This window comes from Chrysemys picta, chromosome 1 (assembly GCF_011386835.1).
Source record: "Chrysemys picta bellii isolate R12L10 chromosome 1, ASM1138683v2, whole genome shotgun sequence".
Classification (NCBI taxonomy): Eukaryota; Metazoa; Chordata; order Testudines; family Emydidae; genus Chrysemys; species Chrysemys picta.
This window is the reverse complement of record NC_088791.1, coordinates 260,044,784-260,065,611: the sequence shown is the minus strand read 5'-3', so window position 1 is coordinate 260,065,611 and position 20,828 is coordinate 260,044,784. Positions and strand designations below refer to the sequence as shown.

The following is a 20,828-nucleotide window of genomic DNA, read 5'->3' as shown; positions in this document are numbered from 1 at the left end:
CTAGGTTTGAGAGCCTGGGAGGGAGGGGGAGACCCCGAGCCGCCGCGGCGCACGAAACAGCTGATTCGCGCGCCGCTGCTCCCCCCCTCCCAAGTTTGAGAGCCTGGGAGGGAGGGCGAGTAGCGGCGCGCAAATCAGCTGTTTCGCGCGCCGTGACAGCAGCAGCGGAGGTGAGCTAGGGCGGCCGTGGCACATTTTTAGGGGCGGCATTCTGGCGCTGGCCATGCCGCCCCTAAAAATGTGCCGCCCCAAGCACCAGCTTGTTTTGCTGGTGCCTAGAGCCGGCCCTGGATACATCAATGACTTTCTGAATCCCAGTGATAAAATGGGAGGGAAGTTTAAATTCTGTGCTCAAGGGTACTCTACATTTGGTCTGGGGACGTATGATTCCCAGCAGTACCTGCAGTGTAGCCTGGGTAGCACAGGAGGTGGCGGCAGCTAGCAGCCGGAGTATGTGCCCAGGAGTCCAGGCAGGCATGTACACAGGCAGCTAGTCTGAGCCAACATCCATGCTACCCCAGCTGCAACGGCTATTTTTTAGCATGCTAGTTCAAGCAGATCTAGCATAGGTATGTCTACCTAAGCTGGGAATCACATCTCCAAGCTCAGATGTAGACATATGCACAGTTACAACTGAGTTCCTCTGGATTTATGTGGTATAAATTTGAGCAGCATTTGGTCCTAGTGCTTAGGGCTTGGAATGTTGAGAAGCCGCAGAAATACAGATTTTGCACATCCCTAGTAAGGCATGGTGCACAGCTACATCACCAGGTGCATAATCTCTCTCCCAGATGCTGGGCATTTGGGCAGAATATGCATGTTGCTCCATCCCTATGCATAGTGAAGCCTATTCCACCTGCATTGTAAGCTCGTGTTAGTGTTTGGCTGGACAGAACCTTGGCCTCATACCCTCACTATGGAGGTGTCCCCTTTGGAGTTCATGCCTGTATTTCTGCTCCATTTACATACCCTAAAGGTAGTAGGAAGGAGCAGTCCCTACAGTGGTGGTGTGGGGGGGGAGGATGACGAGCAAAGGTTAGGCACAATAGTAGTCCTTGAGTCTCTGAGCTTCTCAGCCTAGCTTTGAGCATCATCCAGAGATGGGTGCTCTTTTTGCCATAACATGTGGATGCTGCTGGTCTGGCAGTGCAAGCAAGTTCTCTGAGTCAGAGAACTACTATTACGCTTCGTCTTTGCCCCCCTCATCTACTCCTTGCATACCTGAACTTAGATCAGGCACAATCTGGCCCTTGGTAACAGTGCACTAAATGGTTTAAAATTTCTAACAGCTATAAAAAGACAAAGGCATGAGAGGAGCTTTTTTCTATTATGGTTAATTTTTGTGTAAAAATAAAAAGTGTTCTACCAAATGTCTGATCAAATGTAGAAAACTCATTTTGTGCTCTCTACTACTACAAGACTACCGGTATCTGTCAATATCTTTCCCCCTTGCTTTCTACATGGTATTCAAGTGATTTCTTGAACTGCTCTACCTAAAGGAGAGAGTGAGAGACAAATCCAAAGGACTGATGGAAAACTCGCTATTATTACAGCATGGGGTAGGAAACAAGTTAACTCTTTAATGTTATTGGCAATTCCTCCTTTTGCAAGTCATTTGGCTGAAGAGCATAAGGGATGCATGTCTGACATCAAAATCAAAAAGAAAATCCTTTTCTCATGTCTGCTAACTGGCATGAGCTGAAAATAAATAATCCGTCTTACAGAATTTAGAGGTTCATTTTCTGAAAAGGGCACACAATTTATTGCTGAGGTTTTTAAATGTTGCCTTATTTATTAGTTTCCAAGCTATTTCCCTAGAATCATAGAATCATAGACTATCAGGGTTGGAAGGGACCTCAGGAGGTCATCTAGCCCAAACCCCTGCTCAAACCCCAACTAAATCATCCCAGCCAGGGCTTCATCAAACCTGACCTTAAAAACCTCTAAGGAAGGAGATTCCGCCACCTCCCTAGGTAACCCATTCCAGTGCTTCACCACCCTCCTAGTGAAAAAGTTTTTCCTAATATCCAACCTAAACCTCCCCCACTGCAATTTGAGACCATTATTCCTTGTTCTGTCATCTGGTACCACTGAGAACAGTCTAGATCCATCCTCTTTTGAACCCCCTCTCAGGTAGTTGAAAGCAGCTATCAAATCCCCCCTCATTCTTCTCTTCTGCACACTAAACAATCCCAGTTCCCTCAGCCTCTCCTCATAAGTCATGTGCTCCAGCCCCCTAATCATTTTTGTTGCCCCTCCGCTGGACTCGTTCCAAATTTTCCACATCCTTCTTGTAGTGTGGGGCCCAAAACTGGACACAGTACTCCAGATGAGGCCTCACCAATGTCGAATAGAGGGGAATGATCACGTCCCTCGATCTGCCGGCAATGCATCTACTTATACAGCCCAAAATGCCGTTATCCTTCTTGGCAACAAGGGAACACTGTTGACTCATATCCAGCTTCTCATCCACTGTAACCCCTAGGTCCTTTTCTGCAGAACTGCTGCCTAGCCATTCGGTCCCTAGTCTGTTGCAGTGCATGGGATTCTTCCGTCCTAAGTGCAGGACTCTGCACTTGTCCTTGTTGAACCTCATCAGCAGCGCCGGCGCAACCCATTAAATGACCTAGGCCGTCACCTAGGGCGCTAACATTTGGGGGGCGGCAACTGCGGCGGCCGGATCTTCGGCCGCCCCGGTCGTCGGCGACATTTTGGGGGTGGGACCTTCCGCCACCTCTCTCAGGGGCGGCATTTCGGGGGCGGGACCTTCCACCGCCTAGGGTGGCAAAAAAGCTGGTGGCGCTCCTGCTCATCAAATTTCTTTTGGCCCAATCCTCTAATTTGTCTTGGTCCCTCTGTATCCTATCCCTACCCTCCAGCGTATCTACCACTCCTCCCAGTTTAGTGTCCTCTGCAAACTTGCTGAGAGTACAGATCATTAATGAAGATATTGAACAAAATCGGACCCAGGAGCAACCTTTGGGCACTCCACTTGATACTGGCTGCCAACTAGACATGGAGCCATTGATCACTACCCGTTGAGCCCGGTGATCTAGCCAGCTTTCTGTCCACCTTATAGTCCATTCATCCAGCCCATACTTCTTTAACTTGCCGGCAAGAATACTGTGGGAGACCGTATCAAAAGCTTTGCTAAAGTCAAGGAATAACACATCCACTGCTTTCCCCTCATCCACAGACCCAGTTATCTCCTCATAGAAGACAATTAGGTTAGTCAGGCATGACTTGCCCTTGGTGAATCCATGCTGTCTGTTCCTGATCACTTTCCTCTCCTCAAAGTGCTTCAAAATTGATTCCTTGAGGACCTGCTCCATGGTTTTTCCAGGGACTGAGGTGAGGCTGACTGGCCTGTAGTTCCCTGGATCCTTCTTCTTCCCTTTTTTAAAGATGGGCACTACATTAGCCTTTTCCAGTCATCCGGGACCTCCCCCGATCTGCAATCACATCCTCTAACTCCTTTAGCACCCTCGGATGCAGCGCATCTGGCCCCATGGACTTGTGCTCATTCAGCTTTTCTAAATAGTCCTGAACGACATCTTTCTCCAGAGAGGGCTGGTCACCTCCTCCCCATGCTGTGCTGCCCAGTGCAGTAGTCTGGGAGCTGACCTTGTACATGAGGACAGAGGCAAAAAAAGCATTGAGTACATTAGCTTTTTCCACATTCTCTGTCACTAGGTTGTCTCCCTCATTCAGTAAGGGGCCCACACTTTCCTTGACCTTCTTCTTGTTGCTAACATACCTGAAGAAACCCTTCTTGTTACTCTTAACATCTCTTGCTAGCTGCAAATCCAAGTGTGATTTGGCCTTCCTGATTTCACTCCTGCATGACTGAGGAATATTTTTATACTCCTCCTTGGTCATTTGTCCAATCTTCCATTTCTTGTAAGCTTCTTTTTTGTGTTTTAGATCAGCAAGGATTTCACTGTTAAGCCAAGCCCAGTCATGTGCTACCTGATTTAAACACCTCCACACACACACACGTTTTTCGTCTGACAGCATATGGATGAAGGAAAGTGGATACTTATTATCTATTTTTAATTTATAAAATGTGACCAATATATCATCTCTTAAAACTAGTACCTGACCTGTTGACCAGTGGCACCGAAAAAAAAGCAGACCCTCACAGCAAAATAAATTGAATCTAATCCAAAAACCTCAAAGAAAAAGCCTCAGAAAAGAGATTGGCTTTCTTCTATGCTATGGGGTTAAATAGACATAGGTTCTGTTGGACCAGTGGAACAAACAGATTAAAGGATTGAGAACCCTGCACTGAAAGCATTCTGCCTCTGACCCCCAGTATTCAGATCTAAAGAGTACTAGATCCAGGGGCTGATCCTAGGAAGGTGAGAGTCTTTCTGCTTTGTTCAATGGGCTTTGGCTCAATCCATAATAGTACGTGGGGATAAAGTGGTGGCTCAAAGAGCCAGGACTAACTTTACAGGATTTTGCAGAGTAGTGTCAAAACTCATTACCCAAAACAAGAATTTGGAGGTAATGAGGTCTTCAGTGAATGAATGCTATATGCTAAGCTGAAGGGCCACTGCGGTCTGCAGCCACTGTAGCTTCTAAGTGATCATCAAGGGCAATTTCATACAAGGATATGATGGTTAGCGTCCCCCCGTCCAAAATGAAGGGTACTTGCTATATAGCTCTTGGTGAGCTTAATATTGAGTTCTCTACTGGTGCATCTATGTTCTTCCTATGTTTCAATAATGGTGCAAGCTCTCATGTAGACTGGCCATAGGTATTTTTACATGGAGGATAACACAGAGGAAATGACTGCATTGATGGCTGAAAGGTGATCACAGTGTCCTAGATTGAGAATCAATAGAGTGAGCCACTAGCTGTACCATATTACCCTAAGAGAAGTTGGTAACCCAAACAGATCATAGAATCCTAGAAATTTAGGGCTGGAAAGGACCTTGAGAGGCCATGAAATCCAGCCACTGTGCTGAGCCAGGACCAGGTAAACCTAGACCATCCCTGAAAGGTGTTTGTCCACCCTGTTGTTAAAAACCTCCAATGACTGGGATTCTACAACCTCCCATGGAAGCCAAGTCCAGAGCGTAACTACCGTTATAGTTAGCAAGTTTTTCCTAATATCTAACCTAAATCTCCTTTGCTGCAGATTAAGCCCATTACTTCTTGACCTATCTTCAGTAGACATGGAGAACAATTGATCACCATCCTCTTTAGAACAGCTCTTAACATATTTTAAGACTGTTATCAGGTCCCACCCCCGCAATCGTCTTTTCTCAAGATTAAACCTGTCCCACCTTTTAACCTTTCCTCATAGGTCAGGTTTTCTAAGCTTTTTATCATTTTTGTTGCTCTCTTTTGGGCTCTCTCCAGTTTATCCACATCTTTCGTAAAGTGTGGTGCCCAGAATTGGACACAGTACTCCAGCGGCATAGAGTGGGACAATTACCTCTTGTGGCTTATGTACAACATTCCTGTTAATACGCCCCAGAATGATATTTGCCTTTTTTGCAACTGCATCAAATTGACAAAGAAAAAAATCTAATAATTGGATATGTACATCCCAAAAGAGAGCAGTGTGTTATTTTCACATAAATAATCCATTTGCAATATGGACTCTGTACCCTCCGAGAAACAGAAGCTCTGGCACTGGTTCAGGTTTCCTGAAAAAAGAGCTCTTAGCACCTCATTAAACATGAGGTGGAGTTTTCCTTTTTCATTTCGCCTTGAACCCTGTTAGTAAATCTTATTCTAGTGGTAAAAGGTTTTGGCAGATTATTATGGGATGCATTTTTGCTATCTTAAAAGAAGTAAATATGTACCTAAAATGCAATGTTCACATTTGTTATTAATTTAACATTATAACAATTTTGAAAGCTCACTTCATCCTTAACTACATGACAATGCAAGCCCAGATCTTTCCTCTGCAAGGAAGGAGAACAGTAGAATGAGCATTTCTTTGCAGACCAATATGATTACAATTGTGTCCCTTTCCCAAACTGCTGTTCCACTCTCAAGATCAAGATACATTTACAATCAGTGGCAGGAGCCAAGGAGACCTGCCACACTCTGCTACAGTGAGCTTTGCATCAGATCCTTCTTCTCCAGAAATAGGCAATACCCTAAGATTTGTGGAGAACGCTGGCTCTCAGCACTCTCCAGCCCCTGTCTCCCTGAAGAAGCTGTGCTTCCAGGGAATGCATCACACTTCCTGCTCCTGGAATTCCCTCTGAGGAAGGAGGACACTAGGCTGCAGTAGGGAACCCAATGTTAGTTTACCATTAGAAGAGAAGCAGAGCTGAAGGTGTGGGGGAAGAATACAACAGGGCACAATCAAGTTAGTCCCATCCCCACAAGCCAACTAATCCAAACCATACAGTGAGGGTATGTCTACACGGCAGTCCGAGGTGTGACTGGAGCTTGGGTAGACATCTCCATGATAGCATTGCTAAAAATGGTGTAGATACAGCAGCGTGGGCTTCAGCAGTGCAAGTAGGCACCCAGGATGCTAGGTAGACTTGTGCAACTGCACTGAAGCCCACACCATCGCATCTACTCTGCTATTTTTAGTACAGCTAGCATGGGCATGTCTATCCAAGCTGCAATCACATCCCCTTAGATCGCGGTGTTGAAACATTAAATGAAGTGGGAACAAAGCATTTTGCAAGCAAAACTCCCTCTTTTCACAAGTGCCCTCCCCAAAAGTGCTGGAGTACAGGGAGCATTAGAACTCATAATCATCTTCATAGGTGCTCTGTAATTCATAGAGTTCAAAGCCAGAAAGAGCCACTGTGATCATTTAGATTGACCTCCTGTATAACACTGGCCATAGAATTTCCCCCAAAATAATTCCTAGACCTTATGTTTTCGAAAAACTTCCACTCTTGATTTAAAAATTGTTGGTGATCCACCATGACCCTTGATAAATTGTTCCAATGGTTAATAATTGTTCAAAATTCAGGCCTTATTTCCAGTCTCAATTCGTTTCAGCTTCCAGCCATTGGAGCGTTACACCTTTGTCTGCTAAACTGAAGAGCCCACTATTAAATATTGGTTTCCCAAGTTGCCAGTTAACCATCTCTCTATTAAGCTAAGTAATACAATTACTAAATAATAGTAATATACAGTAGCTTTTTGTTTTGATATATTATATTATATTATATTATATTATATTATATTATATTTATTAGAGTATGTCATAAATCAGTGTTCTCAATCTGGCCTCTTTTATTTCAAGAGATGAAAAAAATCAGGCCATGATTTACCAGTTATCTGGAAGTCTGTACTGAAGGAAATTAACATAAACTGGAAAATGTCACTTTCATTGTAAAGATAATTGAAAAAAATGATGGGCTCTTGGAGTTCATAGGAAAGATATGTAGACTCCTGTCTACTTAAATTATAAATCCATACATTATTGAGCTTGGAAATGTACACAGTCTAAACATTAACTTATCTTGGAATTCATATGTAAGCTTCTGAATTCTTAAATCAGATAAATCACTTTAAGAACATAACAATCAGCTTTGTCCTGTTTCTTTTAATAACAGCACCCATAAAAGTAAAAGAGTTCTGGGAGTAAAATAACAAAACAAAGTAAATTCCTACAACAGTTCCTGACTTGTAGAGCAGACCCGTCTAATGAGAGTACACAGCCTGAATCACCAGTGATCTGCTAGGGCAGGGGCCTTCCACCTTTCCAGACTACTGTACCTCTTTCAGGAATCAGATTTGTCTTGTGTACCCCAAGTTTCACCTCACTTAAAAGCTACTTGATTACAAAATCAGACATAAAAGTACAAAATCACAGCACACTATTATTGAAAAGTTGCTTACTTTCTCATTTTTATCATATAATTATAAAATAAATCAATGGGAGTATAAATATTGTACTTACATTTCAGTGTATAGTATATACAGAAATATAAACAAGTCATTGTCTGTATGAAATTTGCGTTTGTATTGACTTTGCTAGTGCTTTTATGTAGCCTGTTGTAAAACAAGGCAAATATCTAGATGAGTTGATGTACCCCCTGGAAGACCTCTGCATACCCCTGTTTGAGAACCATTGTGCTAGGGTACATCTGAGAATGGGCAACAGGGGACAGAGAGACTCTAAAGAGGTGTTCAGGAGACCCCAGCATTGCAACTATCTCCATGGGACCATACAGTTGGGGGTCTTAGGTAGGCGGTAGGTGCTGCTAGTTGATTTACTAGAAAGCAACAAAGAGTCCTGTGGCACCTTATAGACTAACAGATGTATTGGAGCATAAGCTTTCGTGGGTGAATACCCATTCGTCAGACGCATGACTTCTGACGAAGTGGGTATCCACCCACGAAAGCTCATGCTCCAATACATCTGTTAGTCTATAAGATGCCACAGGACTCTTTGTTGCTTTTTACAGATCCAGACTAACACGGCTACCCCTCTGATACTTGATTTACTAGCTGCATCATTCAGTTACCTAACTCCTGTTTGGGGCAGCCTGCAAGCCATGAGCTGTTGTTATTATCTGCACCATGCACACCAGTTGTATTGTGTTCTCTGCACATACTCAGGATTACTGCTCACAGCCCATTTACTCTGCCTTTGCACAGGTGATGTGAATTGTGAATTATTAGTAATGTTTTTGCTCCAGGCATTTCTAACAAACACATGATAAGAGCATTAATTAACTACGCTGCACTTTGTGATCCACTTGTCAAGCAGCTAGAAGCCAGCTGTTTATGAAGTCTTGTACCATGTGGAAAGCAAATAAACAAAGAAACACACAGTACACCACCAGCATCATGTGGAGTCACAATATACATAGGAGGCTGTAAAACCAAACAAAACCAATTCTGGGTGTGAGGGTGTGCATGCACACACATTCAGCAGTTGATGTTATGTAATAAAGGTTTTATCAGCAAGAGTTTAGTCTGACCATATTATTCACAAATTGTGTAGCCACAAATGATTTATACATGTCATCACAAATTCATGCTTATAAAAACCTTTATAGCAAACCACACTATCATGTTTTCTGTATATACCACATATAGTATGCAAAATGTATTGTAGAAATCTTTAAAAGATTTTTAATATATATATTAGGACTGGATTTTTTTATTCCTCTGTCAATAAAGTCAGAACCTCTTTTTACTATGTGTCCAAGTGTATAGTTAGAGGAAAAGAGCATTGTAAATAATAAAGTAAAACAACATTACCCAAAGTACTATTTTCTGTGCTGTAAATTGCATGTCTAATATCTCAGTACCACCCAGGGTTAGAAACAAGTGCTGTGTGTCCCATTGGCAGCCCTAAAGGAATGCAAGGTATTAGACTTTAAATAGGCAGCAGGACTTGAATAATGCCATTTTTGGACCCAGTCCAGAATACATTTTGGAGGAAATTCTACGGTTTTGGGGAGAAAGAAGGCTATTTTTCTCTTGCAGGTTGTTTTTTGTTTTTAATAAATAGATGCTGTTTGAAGCTATTTACAGGTCTGGAATGTTAAAATATGTCCAGGGCGGTGGATCAGCAGGCAGAGTATGTATGAGAAGGTCAAAGGTGTATGATCAATACAATTTATTACATGACGGAATTACAGTTTATTATGTGGCTAGCACCAATATAAATGCAATTCATCTGTAGCTATGAATGCATACATATTCATTTAAGCGTTTTGTATTATGTATTATAACATTTTAATTGTTATTAATTTATTTGCTGGTACTCATTTTTATTCATCAAAGAACACACTAAATAAAATTATACTGAGAGTGACTTCCATGTAATTAGATATAATAGGTTGTGTAAATCACAGAAGTTGAAAACAATATGTCTTTCTGCAGACAATATTTAGCTGCATTTTGAAAATACATAGAGGGGAAAACCTGGTTTATACCTATTTGTTATGGCAGAAATCCAATATTTATCCTCCGTTATTACTGCAAAAAATGGATCATTGGGATCACAAAGAACAGCTGTTTTAATTATAAGATCCTGATATCTCATATCAAAGTTTTCATCATCTTGGGCAAGCTCCAGAAATATACCCACGGGTTCATTTCAATCCACCTGCTTTTTCTGATGGATAAGATTAGGTAGTCTAGAGAACAAATCTGTTTCAGAATGTTGAGATACAGTCTGTATATGAAGAAGTTTTCTCCTCAGATTGATAATGCTATGGTAGCTGTTATTAATATAACTTTTACAATCTCTGTTACTTTGGTGGTGGTTGTTAGGTAGTTATGATAATCAGGAGATTACATCTGCAGAGAAAGTTTCCATTACATTAAAGTCTCTTATGTCCCCCTGACACACATCTGCAGAATACTGAACCAGGCCAGGAGCATTTGGATATTCCCAGCTCTGGCAGGACAAGCTAAGCGGTATAACATTAGCTTTTCTATGCTCTCTGGGTACCCTTTCTTTAAGGGAATGGCTCCTTTGTGTTTTAACAGATGCTATGCTCTTGGTAGCAGAGAGATTAGAGGGGCCATTCAACATTGAATCAGTCATGGATCCTATCGATGTCAAGATTTCTGAAGCCATCATGAACATGCAAGAGAACAGTATGCAGGTGTCAGCAAAGGTACTGTGCAAGTCACTTATTATCCGCTCTTGAATGTTGCAGCCAGGAAAAAATTAGGAAGCCCTGTCTGCTATCCTCTGTTTATGAAGGATTGACCATGCTACTCAAAATTATAGTTTCTTCTCTTTGAGTGCACCTGGCCCACTCTAACTGTCTCACCTTGTTAAAAACTCTGTAGATTTTTTTCAAGCAAGAATGGTGTTGCAAAAAGTACCATTCAATTAGCTACATATTATTGGCTGCTAAAAGGTTTATGACAGACAAAGAATGTTGAATAATGTTTCATATTTGTTGGGAACTTTCTGTGGTTGCTTTATAAGAGGCAGTCTGCGGAGTGAGGTCTGTAACTTCCACATGTGCTTGGTCTGTGACTTTCCTTATTAACATCTAACCATGCTTTCATCTGTATAGGTCAGACTGATGCATGACATGCTGGAGGTGAATAAATTAAACATCCCATTTAACCTCCTTTTAATGGCAACTCGGGAAAAACAGGATTATGTTCTACTGCCTCTGATTATCAGACCTCAGTTTGATAGAGTCTTGTCTACAATCTGACATAGCAATAAACAGAGTTTCCTCCTTTCCATCTTCAGTGTGTGTATCTATGCATCCACCAGTAGCTCCTCTGAACCCATTATTATCAAGGTCCTTTGAATTCAGTAATAAGTATTGTTGAGCTGTTAGTGAACAACAGAAGACTTTTCCTTGATTTATCTTTAGTGGTACTCCTTGGTACAGTATCTGAAGTCAATAGTCTTGCTATCTTCTCTGCATCAAAAGACTGGCCAATTCTCATTGATCTAACACACTTGGGTATTCATGTCTGCTCAGCACTGCAAGGCTGCTAGCTGATTCAGTGCTTTTTCATTTCCCAGAAAGAAACTACTGTAACTAGGAAGTTGCGGGAGGGAGAAGGTTTGAGATTGTTTGTTTTAAAAATCCCCAAAACCTGCTATTTATGGACCCAGTCCTGCAAGGTGCTGAGCATTTCAATTCTCAGTGAAGTTGTTAGGATTTTAACAGTGCTCTACACCTTGCATGATGAGGCCCTGTTCCTGCAGTGGTGATCTTAGAGCTCACCAGACACACTGAGAATCAAACCACACTCTCTCCTATGCTGTGAGATTTATAGCCTGGCTTTGTAGTGTACTCCACCCTTAAACCAAGAAAGAAGCAAAACTTTTCCTTAAAAGAAAAGTTTTCATTGAAAACTCACCCAGTCTGTATGTTCTAATCGATTTAATTTTCATTTTGATCGCTTGCTCCCCAGAGCAAGCAATGTTTTTTTTAATTGGCCAGGAAAAAGGCCTTCCTGCCTAGATCAATGACACCACCACTCCTTGGAGTGAACTCAGCTCCCTTCTCACTTGCAATAATACAGACTTTTATCCTTTCACTGGAAAATATTTGAATTGCTATAATGGTTGGTAAATCATGGGACTATTCCATTTGCACTGTAAAGGTTTCATTTCTTGTGGGGAAGTCTGGTCACACCCTTCCTAAAATCCTGAGCTGTGGAAGCCTTTTATAACAGTGAAATTAACCTTACTGTACTTTTATAGCTGATAGAGAAATCCTCTTGCTTGAGGGAGTTTTATTGATTATGGCTCCCTCACCTTTCTAGATTTAATCCATGCCTTTAGATCATGCCTCTCCAATAAGTTAGACCTCCTGTAAGTAAACCATAAAGTGTTCACCATAGTAAGAGTTTGGGGCGTTGGATTGTTTTGGTTCAGTGGTATGATCTCCTCTTGAAATTCTTCAGTTCCCACCTACCCTGAACATTAATGATATGCCTCATGCCTGTGTCATTAATGTCAATGACTCCAGAGAAGAGGAAAATCATTCTTCAAAATCAATTGTCGTGAACCAGGGGACTGAAATGCATTGCATATCATTTACAAATTTCCCTTCAAGAATACAACAGCATTCACAACTGGATCTTCTTCTTAGCATATACACAACATGCTTCAGGTGGCATGTAACCAGCAAATTTGGTCCACTGGTTGGATCTTTAGCTTCCCCGCGTCATGGCAGGTACAGATGGGTAGTGCGACGGGAACGCTGGTCCATGTCCCCCTCTACCCCCAGACACAACTGGATTATAACAGTCATCTTTTGCTTATAAAAATAAGTGTGTTGCATAATATACCTATGTATGCCACCTTCTGATCCATTGATATACATGAATACCATGTATTAGTAGACTTTGAATCAGTTTTCTGTAATGTAAATTTTTCCATTTATAGCTACTGCCCTCCCTGGATATAACTTAGGTGAAAATTAAATATAGATATAATTTGGCTGCATAAAAGAGAATTTCAGAGCTGATCTAGGAAGACATTTACATTTGTCAGTTATTCTCAAACTCTAGGAGGAAAACTTATCAAATACCACTTTCTGCTGGAAAATATTAGATAAATGAATGGATATTGACACTAGAGATTTAACACACTCCTTGGGCAGCATACTATTTTTCCAGTATTACATTTTTTCCAGACAATTCTGGACTATACATTAGACTGACCCCTCTCTCAAGATGGATTGATTAGGGCTCTCAGTCAGCATACCACTAGCCTCTAAATGTAGCATTGTCTCTTGTGAAAATTATACTGTAATATACATATAATGTCATGCATACACACATAGAGGCTTCACTTTACCCACCACTGAAATGCAGTCACTGCTACTGGGAAATCTGGCTGTTGTTTAACAAGTCAGTTTATCTACTGGTGTAAACTGGTGCAGCTGTCTTCAAATCAACAGAGCTATCCCAGTTTACCAACTGAGGATTTGACCCTTTGAGTTTGGCATGGTGTACCTGGGGCAATCTCTCTGAAAGACATCTTGATAACTCCTTCCTATATACCTGACACAGCCTCATAGTTATTTTACTCCAAATTCCATCCCTCTCCTAATTCAAATATTTTCTGAAAGCCTGCCTGTTTCATAAGGTTTTCCCATTAGAATATAATCTCACCAATTTGTGTTTGTTTGTTGAGCAAGGCACTGTTCTGTATTGTGCCTACTGTGATTTTATATTGGAATTTCTTTGGGACAAGGATCATATTTTTGGCACAGTTCTCCTATTATACAGTGCTATATAAATAAATAAAAAGGTATGCTCCTGTGTGAATAATGGTGGCCATCAATGCCAAAGCAGCAGTAAAAAAACATATTACGTCTGAGTTTTTAATATTCATTGTTTATCCTTCCTTTCTTTTTGAGTGTTAGATCGGATATTGAAGTACCCATCCAGTTTCCTACGCCTGCATATTATACGATAGATATTCAGTACCATTCTTGGTGCTCTCCTTCTGCACAGTCTTCTGTTCATTTTTTCACTTTATCCTCTCATCTGTTAGATGCTGTAGGGATTCGGTCTTAGCTAATGTTTTGGATGTTTTTTCTCTAAATTCTCTAATGGCCCATTGACATTAGTGGGAATTGGATTGTTCCCTAAATCAATGGGACTACTCATGTGCTTAAAATTAGGCATGTATGAGTACTTCTCTGAATCAGGTCTGAGTGTCTTACATTTCATTCCTCCTGTTTCCTGCACAACTTCTTTGATTTCTTTACTTGTATTCTTTACGACTGTTATGCTAATTATCTGTTTGTTAATTAACTAATCCATATATTTATTCCTTCAGTATATGTCAGCAAGTTAGTATTTGTTCTAATTCTCTCTTTTGCAGCTAAAATCTGGGATTGATACTTCAGGGTTCTCTGACAGTATTTTCATTTTGTATCCCCTATTTCCCCAGGAACTCTGTCGGTGAAATGTAGGATTTGAATGTCTTCATCATATGTTACTGCTATTGGGAATATTGGTAGTTTATTTTTATTGTATGTTTTGTAAACTTTGTTGTTGTCCTTTTCTGGCAAAGAATGATATGCTGGCAATTTTGATTAAGGATGGATCATTTGGGTATAAACCAAACCCGAACCACCCTTTGTGCTACGGCTTTGTTGAGAGAGTGGGGCAGGCTTGGCACTGTATGCAGAGTTAAAATGTAATAGCTGACTGGTGACGTCATTGCACACCATCTCTGTGTTTGAAGAAAGTGAGAATTAAATTGGCAGATGTCAGCAATAGTTCTAGGCTGTCTGGCAAGGACAAATACATAACACTATCACAGGCAGCTTGGACATTTCTTCTAGCTAGATCCACCATTACCAACACAGGAGAAAAAATGGGTTCCCCAGTATTATCAAAACTACACTTCCTCTTCTCCAAACTTCTCTCTCTCTCTCCATACACACACACACACACACTTTTTTAAAAAAGAAAGCAGACGGTTACCTTCCAGACCTCAGATGCCTAAACTGATTCATTCAAATCCCAAAGTTGAAATACTAACCTTCAAGCCATCAATTCACACCATAAAACTAGCAGGCTGGATGTTGTCCAGTAATCTATAAGGTGTATTCTTTCACACACCTAATAGTTTTTTGTTCAGGAAATGTTCATGTGCCCCTTCTTAGTCTACATTTTGAAATCCCAAGACTCATCTTTTCACTTCCTGTCCTGTCCCTTACCACCTGCATACAGGTTAGAAAATGTCCCTTTTGTGTAGTTAACAAACTGCGGATTGCATCTTCATTGTATTACTGTGAGATAACTTTCAAAGGAGAAGATGATTTCTCCTCTCCAAATCTGTAAAGTACTATAGAGTTTTGCTGTTGTCTGGTTGCATGCAAATTTGATGACAAAAACATACACAATGCAAGAAAAAACTTTTATATTTCAACAAATGCATTAAAATCTGTACCAATTCTCCAATATGTGATAGAAAAAAATGAAATAGAAATAGAAAGAAAAAATACCATAGTAGATTACTTGAAGAGAAATGGGATTACTAGCAGTTCACGAGAACAGTATGCAAATTTAGGCAAATTGTTTGTGTTTGGTATTAGAGCTGGTTGAAAAACAGAATGTCCATCCACAGGGAATTCTGATATTTCAAAATTTGTTTTCATCCTTAATTAAGACAAAAAGATGAAATATCAAACGTTTTCACTGAACAAAAAATTAAAAAAAAAACTATTCAGAAAAGTCTAAACAAAAATTTTCAACATTTTTGACCAATACAAACCATTTTGACATGAAATATAAAAACGCAATGCCAATTCATATTGAAACGCTTTGTTTCTACATGTCAATCTAAAACAAAAAATTGTTTGGAAAGGTCAATTTGATTGTAAATGACATTAGAATGAAATGTTAAGTTAAAATATCAATTCAAAATGAAACTTTTTTTTAAAATATCATGAGAAAAATCATAAAATATTGGTGAAATTGACTTTTGCCATGGAAATATCAGTTTCAGTGCAGCCATATTATCCAGTGAAAAAAACGTCGGAAAAATTTTGACCAGCTCAATTTGGCATTATGAATATGTGGGGCCCTACCTATCAAAGTTGTCTTTATAACTGTACCCTGTATGCCAGAAACATCCTTACTTATTTTAACCCTATTGTATAGCACTGGGTACACTCAGAGTACTATAGTAAGAGTACTAAGTAAGACTCCAATTCAGCAAAACACTTAAACAAGTACCTGTATTTAACTTTAAGTGTATGAATAATTCCATCCTGGTTCAGCAAAGCACCTTGCTTGAGTGTTTCCCTGAATAAGGACAGGATTGCTCATGTGCTAAAAGTGAGGTATATGTTTAAGCACTTTGCTGAATGGAGGCTTAATAAGTTAAGAATGACGACTGTCTGCTCTTCTGTGGATAATTCTGGCCTTCAGTTTCAAAGCAGCAGTAGAAAATCTTATAGCGAAACCTCCACATGACTCATTTTTTTAAAAAGTTGAACATCTGTTTGTGTTAGAGTTGTCAACTTTTTAATTTTTAAAAACCAGACACTCCAGCAGGAGTGCTGGAACTTCCCCAACAAGGCCTTACCTCGTCCCCTGAGGCCCCTGCCTACTCCGCCTTTTCCCACTGAGGCCCTGCCCCCCGTTCGTTCCTCTTCCCCCATCCTTCCAGAGCTTGCTATTCTTCACCTCTCCTCCTGGGTCGAGAAGGACTCAGCTACAGAGCCGGGGCTGGGAGCTGCAGCTGCCCAACGCAGGTAGGAGGTGGCCCCGGCTGAGTAAGGGCTGGCACTGATGGTGACCCGGTGCCTCCTCACCTACCCTGCCCACAGTAACTGGACTTTGGGTCTTCACTATGAAGTCCCCTTTACGACTGGACTTTCTGATAGAAAACCGGGCACCTGGCCACCCTAGTTTGTGTGAAGGCTGGTGAAGTTAAAATCCAGCTTTCGTTATCTATAGATATTAATAGATATTCAATAGCATTCCTAGTGCTCTCCTTCAATATGTGCAGTAAAAACAGCACTGCTTATATTCTACTGATTTTTTTCCAATTTTTTTTTTATTCAGACTTTATAATTAATTCAAACTGGTGCCTCTGAAAACTGCCAGACTGACATCCCTGAGACATATCTTTATCCAATGAACAAGAACAATGGTAGAACATACTCCTCATGATTGCCCAGTCAGTGTACCTCAGCTCTGATGTGCAGAGACCATCTTTTAGGGGGATAAGAGGCTAGTTAAGTTATAAGGCCATTGAGCCCTTGACCTCTCTTCTGAGACTGCCAACAAGATCACCAATTAGTGCCAATTGTGGTTGGGGGGAGGGGTGGGTTTGTGGATACCTAACAGGTCTTAACTTAATTTGAAACCAACTGCAGCTGCATCCAATCACAAAAGATTTTTTTTTCTTGTTTCTCTTTCTGGAGGGATAACAACCCAAACATCATTCAGATGTTAGCCCATTTCAATGACTACCAAAATGGGCTAAACTCAAAATGTGACCTAGATGAAAAAGGCCCTATACATTACTGCAAATCCCTTGAATAGATTTTAGTAATGATGTCCATCGAAGTTTTGAGTTAGGCCTGGTAGTTAATTCATTACTACCAGGATATCGATGCTAAGTTACAAACCTATGAATGGGATATTGCACTTGTAAAGTATCACTCTTCCTTTTTAAAGGTTTGATGTAACCTAAAATGCTTCTTTCAGGTCTTTCAAGGATGTGGCCAGCCTAAACCAGCACCTGCTTTAAGATCTTCCCGCTCTGTTCCCGAGAACTTCAATACCCGCTTTAGGCCATACAATCCTGAGGAGAGACCAACAACAGCTGCTGGTACAAGTTTGGATAGACTGGTAAGTAATAACATTTGCTATCTTCTCTCATTAGGCTAGCAGAGATGGAGGGGGAATTTTGCTTTGAGAATATTCCTTCACAGGAGATGTTTAATATTTTCATAATTACTGTATGTAATTATCATATACGCTGTGCAACTTTGTAGTAAACAAATGACTTTTTACATTGAAAACAGTAAGGAAATTACATGTCTTTGGAGACCAGTATGACTCAGATTTGATATATTGGAGAGATTGGAAGGTGATAAACTCTTTCCTTCTGGTCATGAATTAGATAGATGATTCAAGGAAAATACTTATTAATATATTTCCTTTGGAAAAAATTGTCTACATCAGAGCTTCATTTAAGTATTAAATTAAGGATTCAGCAGCCAGTTCTTCAATATATGCACTTATAATGTGCATTTCTCATTCATCAGGTCCAGTGCTTCATTTAACGTGGCTGTTTGTAAAGTTACCGTCGGCTTTTTTTTTACAACACACTCTTTAAAAATAGGCTTCTGATAAGCTAGCATGTAAGTGATCACTAATCTTGCCTTATTTTTTCAGTAATTTTAAAAACAATCATCTTAATATAAAGTTATTTTAGTTATTTCAAGTCAGTGGATTCATATCTCAAACAATATTCCTGCTATTTGTACACCTATAAAGTGGATTTAAGGATGTGTAATTATTAATGTTGTTAATATTATTTTGCAGTTATGGTCTAAAGTTAATGGATAAAAGCATTAAGGACATAAAGCACCTAAACCAAAACTGTTTGCATTATGTAAACACAGCCTATTGTACTTCTTTCTGAATATTAGAAAGCATGCCTATGCATGACTTCTTCCATACTTTTTACTTAATATCATAAAATTAGAATCGTAAGCTTAAATTGGTTTGAGCTGCTTCCTGATACACAGGTGAGTTTCAATATTTAAGGAGAAATTTTATATGCTTCTAATTCAAAACAAGATCCAGGTCCCTATTTTATACAGTCATTTCGGATCAGCATTCAGGTCACACTTGCCATCAGTATCTGGCCCAAGCCGTGGAAGCTAATGATCCAACCAGTGGACCAAATTCGGGCGATGAATCCTGGTCACATGCCACTTGAGACATGTTGTGCATATGCTAAGAAGAAGACTAGCTCCTCTTATAATTAAATTAGCACTCAAGGCTGCCAAGTCTTTCCCATAGTCTATATTATAATATATCTTACCCCTTAATTTTAATTAAGTTAAAAGAATATATATGATATTTCAAATCAGGACATGGGCTTGTATTATAGTTGTACTAACTTTAAGCAACAGCTGGGGCACACAGTAATTCTGGCAACAGTGTAGCTTGTTTCCCCCTAAAACAAAAAGGTAAAATCTATGTTTGTCTCCATGATAGATTCAGATGATTGGTTTACAAACATGAAGGAAGCATATTACAGTGTAACACTTTAAACTAAGATTTAGCCATAGGGTAAAATTCTGGCCCCAATTAGGCCTTGGCTACACTTACCCGGTAGTTCAGCGGCGAGCGATCGAACTTCTGGGTTCGACTTATCGCGTCTAGTCTGGACGCGATAAGTCGAACCCGGAAGTGCTCGCCGTCGACTGCAGTACTCCAGCTCGGCGAGAGGAGTACCGCGGAGTCGACGGGGGAGCCTGCCTGCCGAGTGTGGACCAAGGTAAGTTCGAACTAAGGTACTTCGAACTTCAGCTACGTTATTCACGTAGCTGAAGTTCCGTACCTTAGTTCGAATTAGGGGGTTAGTGTAGACCTGGCCTTAGAGTGAATGGCAAAACTCTAATTGGCTTCACTGGGGCAGGATTTCCCCCTTAAGGGTATGTCTACACTGGAGCAGGAAGGTATAATTCCCAGCTTGAGCAGACATACTCACATTAGCTCTCATCAAGCTAGGGTGCAAAAAGTGGAGTGGTCCAAGGGGTAACCACTGTGACTATACACCATGGGTCTCTGACAGGTGCTCAGAACAACTATCCCTCTTGCTGCTACAGCCACACTCTGTTTTTAGCATGGTAACATAAAAAGTGTTAGTGTGGGTATGTCTGCTTGAGCTGGAAATTACACCTTCCAGCTCCAGTGCTGTCATTACTCAAAGTCTGTATTCGTAGGCTCCAGTTCTTCACCCTGCTCCATGCAAGTGCAAGGCTCCTTCTGCATGGATGCACATACAGCACTGGGGCTACAGCCAACTGAAAGCTCATTGAAGCCAGGGGGAGTTTGGAGTGCTCAAGGAATTAAGTTACAGGATATAAAGGGGCCAGTGGGAGGAGAGGGGTTAAAAAGGAAAGTTGGTAGTAATAGTTCATCTTGAACTACTTCTATATACCAGGAGCAGCTAAAGCAGGGGTGGGCAAACTTTTTGGCCCGAGGGCCACATCTGGGTGCGGAGATTGCATGCAGGGCCATGCAGGAGCTGGGGCAGGTGGTTGTGGTGCGGCAGCGGGCTCAGGGCAGGAGATTGGGGTGCAGGAGCGGTGTGGGGTGTGGCAGGGGGCTCAGGGCAGGAGGTTGGGGTGCAGGAGGGGGCTCAGGGCAAGGGGTTGTGGTGCAGGAAGGGTGCGGGGTGCAGCAGGGGGCTCAGGGCAGGGGGTTGGAGTGCAGGAAGGGTTCAGCATGTGGGCTCCAGCCCAGCGCCGCTTACCTGGAGTGGCTCCAGGGTGGCAGCGGTGCGCAGCGGGGCTAAGGCAGGCTCCTGGCCAATGGGAGCTGCAGGGGGCGGTGCCTTCAGGTGAGGGCAGCACACGGAGCACTCTGCCTCCCTGGGGTCAGGGGGCCAGCCGCTTCCGGGAACGGCACAGGGCTAGCAATCCTGCGGGCCGGATCCAAAGTCCTGACAGGCCGGATCCATCCCACGGGCTGTAGTTTGCCCACCCCTGAGCTAAAGCATTGTTACCACTTAAAAAGAGATCAGGCATTCCTCATACATATAGTGAGAATACTGCTGGAACCACTAATATCTTTTACAGGGCAAAACCATTTAAACTATGATACACAATAAATAAAATAGCAATGGAGCAGATTCATCTGTAGTTGGCCATCGATGGCTGTAACTAAGGCAA

The 20,828-nt window shown here is 41.3% G+C and overlaps 1 protein-coding gene across 2 annotated transcripts in view; it reads left to right on the top strand.

Annotated features, from left to right (window-relative positions):
* Nucleotides 1–20,828, top strand: part of GPC6 (glypican 6) — a 1,150,448-nt gene that overhangs the window by 1,052,064 nt on the left and 77,556 nt on the right. For both annotated transcript variants that reach the window (XM_005305012.5, XM_005305011.5), the window contains exons 5-6: nucleotides 10,444–10,574; nucleotides 17,623–17,766. In XM_005305012.5, coding sequence (XP_005305069.1) covers nucleotides 10,444–10,574; nucleotides 17,623–17,766 — 275 coding nt within the window. The remainder of the gene's footprint in view (nucleotides 1–10,443; nucleotides 10,575–17,622; nucleotides 17,767–20,828) is intronic.